We start from the raw sequence: 13,813 nt of genomic DNA, 5'->3' as shown, positions 1-13,813 counted from the left end.
ATCTAGTGGAATGTTTGTTAATAAATAAATGAAATAAAGTGAATGAGAGAATTAAATTAGGAAAGGATGGGAACATTTTAACTATTATTCATGAACATGTTAAGATTTTAATGAATATTAATGATAGAATTGAATTGGAATGGAATGAGTGCTTTATTTACATACATACATACATACATACATACATACATACATACATATGTAAATAAAGCACTCATTCCATTCATATATACATATACATATACATATATATATCCTTTTTTTAAGGTTATAGTGTGTATTTTAAGAATGTACCAAGCAGAATTCGATTGGTAGTTATGTATTATATTGAATGTTATAATCTTAAAGTATACATTGAAGCTTAAATAAGAGTTGAATGGATAAAATTAAAAGATATAAAAATGTCATACTCCAATTAGTAACTACAGGGGAAAATTTGTTTAATGAGAAAAGATAATATGAAATTGAAACAGGACAGACAAAAGTATAATATAATGATTTGAACTGAGATGAGATAATAAAGTTGAGAAAATTAAAAGAGGGGGAAAACTATGTTGAAAATGTAAAACAGGAATAAGATATGGAATAGAACCCAAAAATGAGCATGAAATCGAGTTTGTGTCTGTATGAAGAAGTGATAACCCGGGACCATGTTATTTTCAAAAAAAGATGTTTTATTTGTATTATGTTTTTTTCTTTGTGAAAACCCAAGTAAAATTTTAAAAAAAAGTTTAGAAAAAAAATTGATGAGAGAAATAAACATTCATCTGGAGGACTGTGGTGACACTAGTTACTTTATGATTACTGGAGACTCTATTATGAGAATAAAGAAAACTTTAAGGAAAGCAAAGTGATTTTTTTTATTTGCAGAAGTTTCCTGGACTACCCTGTTTCTCCAACGATACGGTCCACCCCAAAACGAAGGCCTAGCACTGTTTTGTGCGCATGCAGTTAAATTAAGGCCTGCCCTCAAAATTTAGGCCTACTTAAGTGCATGCGCAGCCGTTTACAACATGAGGTGAGGAGGCATGAGGGGGAAGAACGGAGTGGGGGGAACTTGCCCAACTCATACCACGCGACTCGTCTGTCCATTGCATTGTACCCCCTTGCCTCTGTAACACCACTTTTTTTGATCCTTGCTTTTCCTGCCACAGTCATTGCTCATCCAAAGCCCCCCCCCCCCGTCACCTCCCCCCCCTCCGCTTTCTTTCTCACACACAAGAAAAGCAAACAAGAAAAAGAAAGGGAGAAGGAGGGCCACTTTTGAACATGTCCAGGACTTTTCACGTTGTTATGATCAACCCCTGCCATGGATATGCCGTGTGTGTGTGTGTGTGTGTGTGTGTGTGTGTAGGGGGGGGTTGTTTCTAGCAGAATTAGGGAAAAGAGGGGGTGAAGTGGAAGAGATTTTCCCCATGAGAATGGGAAATGCAATGCTTGTAGGGTGTGATTTATCCAGGCTGCCCTCTCCTGTTATCTCTGCAGCCTTTGGGGAAACTTGTGGGGAAAGGTTAAATTCACTAAGATACGCTTCTATGGTGGATTTTTGACTTTTCCCAATTCGCTTGCTGGGTGGGGAGGATCCATTCTCCTCTAGCCTTGGCCTTTTCTCTTTGGCTCATAGCTTCCAAAGTTTCCCCAGTCTCTGAATACACACACACATGGGGAGGGCCTCCACAAAGCAACATCCCAATTTATTAAAAACCCATCAAACAACCCTTTTGCAACTTACCAACTGCATGCCAAATCCCAGCCACCACCACCCCTTTTTTTCCTCCAAGGACTGGTATGTGTCAAGACAATCCACACACCTTTGATCTGAACTGTTTACAAAAGGACAAGTGGTCAATTAAGGAAACAAAGAGGAAGAGATAAGGAGTCTGTCTTTTGCAGGAAGATGCAAATCTGAAGTTATATTATATGCAGTTAGATTATATGACTTGACTAAGAGTCTGGAAGAAATAAGAAAGCTATCATTTCTCCACATGCTCTGTAGCCATTGGGAGACTGGGAAAATTCTGGAAGCTGTGAGCCAAACAAAAAAGGCAGAGGCTAGAAGAGAATGGACGCCCACTCCTTACCCAGCAAGGGAATTGGGAAAAGTCAAAAATCCACCATAGAAACGTAACTTAGTGAACCTAACTTTTCCCCATAAGTTTCCCCAAAGGCTGAAGAGATAACAGGAGAGGACAGCCTGGATAAATCACACCCTACAAGCATTGGGTTCCCCATTTTCATGTGGCAAATCTCTTCCAATCCACACCCATGGCAGGGGTTGATCACAACAATGTGAAAAGTCCTGGATGTGTTTCAAAGTGCCTCCCCCCCGCCCGCTTCTCCCTTTCTTTTTCTTGCTTGCTTTTCTTCTGTGTGAGAAAGAAAGTGGGGGGGGGGGGCGGCAATGGCAGGGGGGGGGCGGCTTTGGATGAACAAAACTTTGGCAGGGAAAGCAGGGAGCAAAAGAAGCGGCATAGTGGCCAAGCTTTCCAAGCTTTCCAGAGTAGACTATGGCAGGCTACAGATAGGCAAGCAAGAAGGAGTGTGGGGCACTCCTTATGGCCATTAAAGAAGGGTGCAGGCGGGGCGGGAATTAAGCACCCCTCGAAAAGACGGCCTAGCTATTTTTTCGGGGGTCTAAAAACATTAAGGCTGAGCCTTATTTTCTGAGAAACACGGTACTTAAATGGAATTGATTAATAATCCTGAGACGTAAAGAACTATGCTTATTGAACTTTCTGAGGAGTAACATTGGACTGGAATATATTATTTTTGGACTCAAGAGCATGACTTATTAAATTAAGACAAGATGCTCCATTAGGGGGAAAGGAGTGAGATTAAATGGTGTTGATGTTTCAAAGCATTAGGGGGTACTATGGAAAAGATTACAGAGAGATAAAGTACCTAATGCAAGGTATATATGGGAAAATAGAAAATATGCTACAACTGATGAATGAAGATCAAAGAGTCCAGGAAAGAGAGGAGATAGCAGAAAGAACGGAAGACAAGACAAAACAGACAAACCAGCAAACAAAGCAACTAGATGGGAAGGAGAAGACAATAAAGACAATAATGACTGATGAAATAAACTTAGGGGAAAGCATTTTAAGAGATTTTAAAATGGAATTGGATAGCCTGGAAGATACTTTTGAAAGGGAGATAGTGGTTTGGGTGGATATTCTGGAGACCTGAGAGCTTAGCAGGATAGAGATGGGAGAAATATTCAGTTTGAATAGTGAAGATACAGGTGTTGATAGAGATAAAAATCCAAGAGAGGAGTATGGGAGGCAAGTAAAAAAACGAACAAGAATTGAAGTATTAAGATGATCAAGAGATGATGAATAGAAAGGATCCCCCCCCCTCAATATAATGATGGCCTGATTAGAAATTTGAATAGAGGTAGAAATAAGAATACACACCTTTATATTAAAAGCAATAGTTAGATGGAAAGATTGGAGGTTCAAAGAAGGTATTTTAAGGTATTCTTAAATAATAGGAAGACTGGTACTTGAATGGTGTATTGTGACTTTGAACAACCAAATAATGAAGGGTTATGCCTTATAGAAACACATGTATTAATATTAGGATTAGCAATGGTGACCTGATTAGAAGTTAGAATAGAGGTAGAAATAAGAAATAGGGGAAATATTAGCAGATATAATTTTTTAAATAATAGAATATAAGTAATAATTTGATGGAAAAGATTAGAGGTTAAAAGATGGTATTACCATGTATACTTATAACATCATTGGCATTAAAATGAAATATTGAAATATTGAATAACTACTTTAAAAACATGTATATTAATACTAGGATTATATAAGTTTGATTAATATAACAACTATTATGATTAAAATTATTGATGTTTGTATCAAAATGAATTATATCCAGGGACCACACTGCTCATGTATTGAAACTGATGCATACTTAAAAATAAAAATCTGATAAAACTTGGGGAAAACAACACTTTTCCCATCCTACATTACCACAGTCCCTCTCAATTCACACAAAAAATGAGTATGCTATATTTCCCCCATAATTATTCACCAGAAATTTCATAACATAAAATATTCTTTCAAGTACTGTCACATTTCTTGAACCTGTATTTCTTCCTCCTCAAGGAATAAATGTAAGCTATTTCTGAATCATGAACTCTATACTTAGAAAATGGATATTAGTTCAAAGCCATTAGTGTGAGAAAAAGTGAGAAATCATCTACTAAATTCTGAATTTAATTTTAAAAAGGGCACAGAACCAATGTTATGTAGTTTCTTGAGAAACAGTGATATGTCAACACAGTGGAGGCAATGGTAAGGCTGTTGTTCTGTTTCAGTCCTGTCCTCTATTGGGCCACTATCAACAACTCAGTCTCCAGCGGTGGCATATAAATGGGAAGTGGCTGGAGTGGTAGATTGATAGAAATAAATAAGAGTTGTGCAGAATCTTCAAGTGAATCTGAAAGAACTACTTTGGTTTACATAGGAGAATGTATATTCTATCTGTCTGCAAAGTTTCACCAATTATATCTTTCCACAAATGCAGGTCTTGGAAAATGGCATGGTTGTTTTATAAGAGTATCCTATACTTCTACTCCTTTGATTCCAAAGCACCTTTGGGATATAAAATGTGAACTGCTGCACATCTCCATGATACTATCTCCCATACAAGAACAATAAGTTTCTAAATAAATAACTACAACCTTAATGGTCCCATTCAAACTTACCGAGGAAATGTTGGTATGATTAGCCATCATGAGACCACTGACCCTGTGGGCTGATGGCAAGTATGGAGATTTCCTTGAAAGTGCCACTTGGATGCTGGCAGGGCCCCAAGGAATGAAGTTGGCCAGTTTCCTCTCTCGGATCCGCTGTAAACTTTTATGGACCTGATGAGGGGCAAATGGTTTGTAAGTATGGGTATGTATATAAATATATTTATTCAACCGTAGTGAGGAATAACAATAGTAGAAAAGCTTGTTGAAAAAAGTAACCTTGAAAAAATGTTCACTCAATAAATCATTAATTTGAGAATGTGACCAAGAATAATGCACAGGGATTTCTAATTTATCAACCCAAAAGCTCACAGGCTATCTCTGCCTCAAATCAACACTTATACATTATACAGATTTGACATAAAAAGTATAATTATTTGATCATTGCTATTGTCAGAAGCGATAGGCTTTAATCATACAACTAAAATAATTGCCCAATATTTCTCAAGCTATTGACCTGGGTTGGATCCACTTCCCCTTGGATGATGTTAAGGATGGCAATGTAACAATGGTTTGTCTGCCTATCACGTCCCATGGATACCATCACATTTTTAGGTTGCAATAACCGACGCATGACATCAAGGACAGTGGTTTTCCTCACACTGGCCACCTATGGGCAAAATAAGACACAAATATAGCATTTATTCAGTGGGAGAACTGAAGATTGTCTTGCACACAAAAGAAAAAATGATTACACTCAGAGAATGGGAGGAATCTTCATTCAAAGAATTTATTCAGAGGCCAATAGCTGGTTTCATGCATTAAAGCTATGAAACAACATTGGTTCCAATCCAAAACTTAGACCAAATGACAGAATCACACACCACTTTTACAAGATGACTTTTCCTGAATCCAGAAAATTAGGATTCCTTTTAATGAACTCTTTGTTTCCTTAAATAGTAAGTAACAGAAAGAAAATAGAAATATAAATTAGCTATTCTGACAGATTAATACTTAAACTTAGAAAAGCAGACAATTCATGTAAGAGCATCCCATCTCCAAAAGGAAGGTGATGAGAAGAGAAAAAAAGCACAGCAAAAATCTTGTGCACGCCCCCCCTTAAACACCATGCAACAGATACCCTTTGAATCATTAGCCTTTGCAACCTGCTTCTTGGCATCTTGTCCCGTTGCTTGTTGAAAAGAATGAAAAATGAAGACAGCTGACATTCTGGGAACATGGCTGCATGAATATATCTCAGGAAAGCTCATGCCTTTATTGCTAGTATTATATCTTCAATAATTTCATAACTAATTGCAGGTTGGGCATTATGGCCAATTCAAATAATATCAAAATACTATGGCCTTACTTGAAAACCTTAACTTGCTGTGTAAAACCAATCACTGTATTTTTCAAATCAAGGTTATTTTTCTTTGTGCCTGCCCTAAAACTTGCAATAGAGATAAATCATCACACTAGGACATCACTAAGTAAAATTTATTTGAAGGACATTCAGGAAGCTATAGATACGTCAATCTTCTACAATATTCAAGGCATCCACTGTTTCTTAAGCCCATCAAAATATTAAAAGAACAGAAAAAAGTACTGTCAGTATATTCATGAACTGGAATAAAGCTCGGTAACAAGGTCAGCCAATGAATAGGCATAGCAACTAAATTAGCCAATGAGGATAGTTTGGAAACTGAAACTAGAAGTAGACTAGGCTGGAAACTGAAACTAAAAGTCACCTAGGTGTGGCTCTATATTAAGCTCTGCAACTCTGCAGCTATGTTGAACTCTGAGTCTGTCTATTGAAGATGAAACTAACTTGATTGCTTGCTGAAAACTGGAGCTCTGCTCTGAACTTGCAACATGTTTCTCTTTGAGTTTGCTCCATGTTGGAGAAATCTACAACTTGTTTGTAAAATCTACTTATGTTTATAAAGATGTTAAATGAAGCATCAGCCATCTGTGTTTATTTTTCTGGTGCTGAATTATTGCTGCAAAACTCTCAATAAGTACTATGTATTAGCTGTTTATTTAGGTTGCAAGGATATAAATACGGTGCTGTTGGGATGTATGTACCTATGAGTTTATAATCCCTAATTTATGGTAACTATTGTGTTTCATTCAATAACTGCTGTTAAGCAAAGCATGGTTAGTATGACAGGTAAATCTAGTCTCTGGCCACCCTTTTAACATGGCAATGGTCCAGACATTATTTCTATCCAATCTCATATCATCTGAATATATCACAGAAAATGCAATGTAAAAATGTGTAATGGAGCATGAAGATTCCCAGATCTTGATTTAAAGTCAAATTACTTACACCCTGGTCAGTGGTGAGAGGTGTATATCCTGTGATAAGGAAGTGCAACCTTGGCGTGGGAATAAGGGAGGCAATCAGCCCAATCAAATCATTGTTCATATAACCAGGATAGCGCAATGTGGTGGTACTGGCAGACATTATAGTAGAGACCTACAAAGAAAAGACAGAAGTTTCAGTACATGCTTTCCATAAAATGAAGGAGACAACTGTAGTTTCTGATATCCTGAAAAATTTGGTCAAAACTCTCCAGAGTTATTCAGAAGTATGTTCAGGAGTTGTACATTTACTTTTCATATTTCAAATGTTGAGAATTTTCAAAATGGGAAATAGATACAAGCACTGTATTTATATTTGCAAGCTCTTCTTACAAATTATTATGGCTAATAAGCTGGGATTGTACATAGGAGAACCGGTTAATTATCTGATCACATATAGTATTTCTCAGATACAGAGGCTTGCTGTATGGACAGCAATACTAAAACAATCTGAAAACTGTCATTATCTACAAATGGCCTAAAAATTATCCTCAAAACTGAAAGATAAAAAGAAATTAGGAAAACCAAGAGCCAGCATTCTAGAATAGCTTATTGTTGACAAAAAGTGAGTTCCCATAATTTTAAGATGAGCATAGAAAATGAGTCACCTATTCTACATTTCAAAGCTCACCTTCTTTGATCTAAATGTATGTACAGTCTTCTTCAGAGTGGTATTAATGTTCCAGTTTAAAAATACAGAAAACCAAGGCATTGATGCCTGTAGAATTAAATAATGTTCACTTCTGAATTTCTTCCTATCATCTTCCTATCTCCATTCAACTCTAACTGCCTTATGAAAACAATCTTATGCATGACTCAGATCTTAATCTTTCTTTATCAGAAGCCTGAGGGAGCCTCCCTATGTGCTTACCAGTTGGTTGATTTGGGAAAAGGTAGGATTTGGGATGTGCAACCTGTCAGTAGCAATACGATTTAGAGCTGTATTATCTAGAACCACCTGTTAAAAAAGAAAATTAGTTTAAGAATTATTGGACCAAAAACACAAGAAAGGGCACACTTTTCTTGCTAAATAGAATTGTGAGATTTACTGAACAAATAAAACAAAAATATAACATTTAAAAGAAAATTAAATCACAGATATAAGGAAGGAAGAGAAAATGGATATAAATATTATTTTAAAGAAGAGCAAAGATTTAAATATAGATTTGTTTGATTTCTGCATCCAGAATGACACTTCTGCAGACAAAAATTGCAATTAATTCCTAAATTAAGAATTTATCAGCATTCTTTGGTTTTTCAGCTGAAGAAAATTCTCATACTATCATTGATCAAAGAAAAAATTAAATTTCATGAAATGTGCCAACATAGTTTTTTTTATAGCTGCACTGTTTCCTATATGCTTAAATAATAATCTAATTAAATACTTAGCCAAAATGTGATTTCAAACCACTTCCATGTTTTATTGCCAAGAAAAACTATATGGACATTCCACCATATATGTATATGATAATATGCTCCCAGTACTCTGACTAGATGAAGGGAATTTCCTTTCTTCATCAGAGGAAAATACTGGTATTTTCCTATCAATATTTCTTACCACACAATCAGCATTCTGTGTCAGCCGTTTGAGTGTCAAGAGAGAGTTATATGGCTGCACCACTACATCACTCATCTCATCCTGGTTAGGAAAGACAGAATATGTCTGCACCAGCTTCTTGGGGTACCTGTTAAAAAATGGTTACCTATTCAGTATTACAATAAAAGATAATACATGTAACATATTTCTTTTTGCCCTTGTTGTCTGGATACCACTTTGGAAGATACAAATGGATGCAGAAAATCAGAAATTGGTGTATGAGTACTGTAAGAAATTTGTTATTAACCAGAAAAAGCATTCAGTACTGAGATGTGCAACTGTAGTAACTAACTGACCAAGTTTAGTCTTACTAAAGTCCAACTTATTGAACAGAGTTTCATATCAAGAAACCTCTCGTGCAGTGCCCCTGGAGACCATAAGGGATTCCAGGGTGACACTTGTCTCACTGCAATTCCTGCTCCAGAATCTTCGCTGATAACCACATTCAAAATCCAAACCCTAACTGTAACCCTAACCCTGCCACTCTATTGTTTCCCAAAAGACCCAACACCCCACAAAACAACAGTAATGAAGAAAGAACCAGTCAGTGACAAGTCATCAGGCAGCAGAAAGGCTACAAAACAGAAGCCTCAACAACCAGAGTGTCTGGCAATTGCCTCCCAGTTCCCTTAAAAGCTCATCCTAAGCAATCAATAGCACCCAACTGTTATTACACAACCATCTCCATTTGTATCCCCACTGCACTGGAGCCCCAAGCCAACTGGCACAGTCACATCTTTAGACCCTTATAAAAATATATGAGAGTTGGAGCCAAGCTCACATGGGGGGGGCAAGATGTTCCGGAGGGCAGAAGCAGAGAAGGCCATCCTCCTGGACCCCATCAGCTGGAATAATTGTGCTGATGGGATCCGCAGCATGCCTCCTCTGCTGGCTCAAGTGGCATCCTATTTGTTGCACTCCACTCCAATGTACTAAATCTATCATCTGACTCCCTGCCCCTAGAGAGAATTTAACTACTGGGGAGAGGCAAAGTTATTCAGCTGCAATATTATGGTAAGGATAGAGGAGTAGGGAATTTTTTTATACAGGTTTACATGATAAGGTATTGTTGGTGAATTGAAACTATAGGTGATATAAAATTGAAACAGGAAAAAAATGTGTGCCCACCTGTCAAGGTGTCAAAGACTGTATTCCACAGAATTTCTAAATCAAACTATGCCTGTTCTGAATGGACTATACCTTCTAGGAAGTGCCTCCATTGCTAAAATTGCAAACAACTCTGACCAAAAAAAATCATAGTTTCCTTCAGCTGGTAAAAGCAACCTGGAATAAACTACAAATGGCAAGAGATTCATGCCTTCCTCTTTCCCCCTTTCTCTGCTTGGGAGACAGTGGTGTGAAATGCAATGTTTGATACATTTGTTTACACCAGCGGTTACCACTGGTGGTCCATGAGAAAATTTTGGTGGTCCGCAGAAAAATTATTTGCATTTTTTATATTGCACTAAATCAGGGGTCCTCAATACGTGCAATGGGCCAGATACGTGCAATGAACATTTGTGTTGCTGCAGAGAGTCTCCCCCTTTGGAGTCTTTTTGTGTGGGTCAGAGGGGGGCAGAAATTCCAACTTGGGGTCTGCTTCAGCCTCCTAGAGCGGGGCTTTGGATGAAAGCTGGAGGGCCTTGTTCTAGTGGGACCGCATTTATGGCCTGGAACTGGCTGACTATCTCAACCGGCTAAGCCTCCAGGCACTGGTACCTGGTACAGGTCTTCCCTCTGCTTGGAAAGCCTATGCTCTTGGTCCTCAGTGAGTCTTCTTCTTCGTCAGATCCAATTTGAATTGAGCCAGCTGTTTTGCCAACTCTTTCTCATAGTGGCTGCTTAGCTCCAACAACTGCTTCCTGTAGGGGCCCTAAGAAGCCCCGGCAGGCAGGTTAGAAGTGGGTGGGGAGGAAGGGTCAAGTAAAGGCTGGCAAGGCGCCCCTCCCCTCAATGTGAGTGACATCAAGCTGACCATGCCCACCCAGTCGCACAATCACCTAGCCACGCCCATCCAGCCGATCATTAGGCAGATCATATTAGTATCCACGGGATTTAAAATTATGAATTTAGTGGTCCCTGAGGTCCAAAAGGTTAGTGACCCCTCATTTAGACCACAAATTGGTCTAAATTGGAAGAGGACTTTGGATGCTTGAACAGCAGTTTTAAAAGGATGTTCAATTTCTGAAATATTGCTTGCTCAAGTGAGCTTCCATCTTTTATTTAAAATTCAAATAGAAATCTAGTTGCAAAATTAATGATAAATCCTCTAGGAAAAACTAGCAGTTTTGGAAAATACTATGCATCTATTACATGTTTCGATTTTTACATGAAATTATAAATTGCACTTTTGCAGGGCCATTTGAATTCCTTTTGTAGAGACCTAGTAACTTAAAAGAGTCCAGTTGGGGTAGATCAAATGTACTTTTTTCCTAATTCAGTAAAATATTTATATTTACAGAATGTATTTAAGACATTTCATTAAAAATGCTCTTGAAAAGATCAGTATATCATCCACATATACATGTCCAAATATTCATGAATCTGGAAAAAACTACCCTGCAATCCACCATGCCAAAGTTGTTTATTCAAACTTGCCATATCTTGCATCAAATACAATTAATTATTCATATCCTTCTTTCATTTTGATCAAATCATAGATGCCTCTAACTTTGTGAAAATACATGCCACCTGAGCATAATCTAGAAAATCTGAAATAATGGTCTTACAGTTTAAAGTCTATAACCATACATAATTCTAACCCTTCGAGATGAACAATATGAATGCAGATGCTGGAAATTCAAAACAAAATCTTTCTTCAAATTGTCACCCAGAAATTATTTTAAAGTAGATATAAATATTGCTTTTTAGCCACAATTTGGGCTTCTGACTTCAAGTTGACGGCACAGTCATAAGTCCAATAAGACAACACAGTTGTTTCTTTGTCCTCAAACACAACTATAAAATCCAAGTATTTTTTTGGCAATGAAATGGAGATTGTGAGCAAGCAAGTAGCATAAAAGCAGAAAGACTACAAATCGAACTATTTGTACTTTGGAAAGAAAAACGAAACTGTTCTTTTCTCCCTATGTACATCTGGGTTATTTGCAGCTAATCAATTCCACCACAGGAACAATCAAAGAAACAATAACAATAGAGAGGTAAGAATTCTACAATATATGATTCTGTATTATCAATTATAAAGGTGTACACATTGTAATACACAAACAGGCTTGGTGGCTTGCCCATCAATCATTTCTACCAGCTTTTTCTTTTCCAGTGTCAGTGTAAATAAATCAAATTTTTGCACTGTTAGCTCATTTGTAAAATTGGCTTTGACTGTCAAGATTATTAGGACTAAGAATTGTATTTCCCAGCCAGAATCTAAACAAGAGAAATAGTAAAATATACTTGCCTGCTTAAGTGCTGCTTAACTATTGGAGCAGCCTCTTGCTAAGCTCTTGGGAAAAGTCTTTCTTCTCTGGAATAAGTCAGGCATTTGCTTGTTAAACAGCACACATACATAAGTGCAGCATTTCACAGCTGATTCAGAGGCATGAACTTTAATGGTGCAAGTTCTAGTTAGACATCCAAGAGTACCAAGAAGAAACCTGAACGAAGATCTCTGTTTCTCTTCTTGGGCACTGTTATATCTTTTTTTTTTTTCAGTGCTGAGGCGGCCACGGGGGAGGGGGGCAATGACAGGGTAGACGTAAAACCCTCTTCCGTTGCCATTTCTTCTACACTTCAACTCTTCCAAATTCTTTTGGAAGAATTCTCACCAATTTGTATAAACTTGTCAGCTAAATCATACTCAAAATTGGCTCAATCAGAGTCAAATTATTCTACCCACATCTCTGGCAAATAATTGAAAATCTTATATGTATGGACAAACTCTTCAGTGGCCTCTTCTAGACTGTGAATCTCTATATTTGTTGTTCTTGCAAATCATCAGATGCATTTCTAAATCTCTGTATGAAATGCTGGTAAATGTCCTACACTGTGTTCAATGATGAATACAAATATTCGGTTGCCCCTACTTTCAGAAAGTTCAAAACAATCATCTCAGTGTGATGTGTAGGAAATTCTGCCAGCCATCTGACCATAAACAATTTAGATTGAACTGAATAAGTCAGAATCAATTCTGAGATCTTCCAAACATCTCTGGCAAGCTCCCATGAACACAGTAATATTAATTAGTCTGTCAGTTGCAGTGTTGTGTTAGTTGCCCCATAGCATTTTGCTGGTTAGTTATTTATAAATCTTAACTACAGCTCCATTCAATCACGTCCAATTTTTGAAGACTGCCAGGACAAATCTTGCAGTTTTCTTGGCAACATTTTTCAGAAGTGGTTTGTCATTGTCGCCTTCTTAGGGCTGAGAAAAAGTGACTGGCCCAAAATCACCCCACTGTCTTTGTGCCTAAGACAAGATTAGAATTCAGTCTCCCACTTTCTAGCCTGATGCCTTATGTACTATGCCAATCTAAATTGTTCAAGCACAAATGAAATGTTGATACTATGTCTAGAATGTACCTGACAGTCCTGTGATAGCTGGAGAGCATTGCAAAAATATGGATAATATTTTAATTTAGAACTTAGTTGAGAAATATAATGCAAAGTAAGCTTTACTTTTAAAATGTTCTGCTTCATTGTTAGTTTTTGGATGAAAAGTACATTAATTAAATTTTTTACTAAAATGTCACATGGAACAGTTTAGACGGTTTTGTATAGGTAATATCTAGCAATTCCTCTTACAGAAAAACATATTAAATCAAAAACATATTTAAAAATCATTCTTAAAGTCTATTGAAATATTGCTGAGAAGATTTTTAAAATTTTCAAACAGAATCTATATTTTTTTCCACTTAATTAAGATGATCTCAGCAAGTACAATATCCCCACTAATGTGGAAAATCAACTGTAATTCTAACTTCAGATTACATCACAGGAACAACTGAAAAAATTACAAATGATCCATTCAGAAATATCTCATAATAACACTAAGGGGATAGTTTCTCCATTGACAATTATAACTTCTGCGTGTTCTTCCCTCTCTGATAAAAAAAAAAGATAATTTACCCATCTCTGCATGCCTACTATTTGTCAGACTCCCAATAAAAGGAAGCTGCTATTCACAATAAA

The 13,813-nt window shown here is 37.0% G+C and overlaps 1 protein-coding gene across 1 annotated transcript in view; it reads right to left on the bottom strand.

The window, feature by feature from the left end:
* The window catches only part of TUBG1 (tubulin gamma 1), a 32,350-nt gene that overhangs the window by 4,473 nt on the left and 14,064 nt on the right, over positions 1–13,813 (bottom strand). Inside the window, exons 6-10 of the mRNA XM_026717273.2 lie at positions 8,631–8,757; positions 7,944–8,030; positions 7,038–7,187; positions 5,226–5,378; positions 4,721–4,882 (exon numbers count right to left, since the gene is read on the bottom strand). Of these exons, the coding sequence (XP_026573058.1) occupies positions 4,721–4,882; positions 5,226–5,378; positions 7,038–7,187; positions 7,944–8,030; positions 8,631–8,757 (679 nt within the window). The remainder of the gene's footprint in view (positions 1–4,720; positions 4,883–5,225; positions 5,379–7,037; positions 7,188–7,943; positions 8,031–8,630; positions 8,758–13,813) is intronic.

Source organism: Pseudonaja textilis, chromosome Z, assembly GCF_049901715.1.
Source record: "Pseudonaja textilis isolate UNSWEBS1 chromosome Z, rPseTex1.2, whole genome shotgun sequence".
Lineage (NCBI taxonomy): Eukaryota > Metazoa > Chordata > Lepidosauria > Squamata > Elapidae > Pseudonaja > Pseudonaja textilis.
This window is presented reverse-complemented; position numbering and strand designations above follow the sequence as displayed.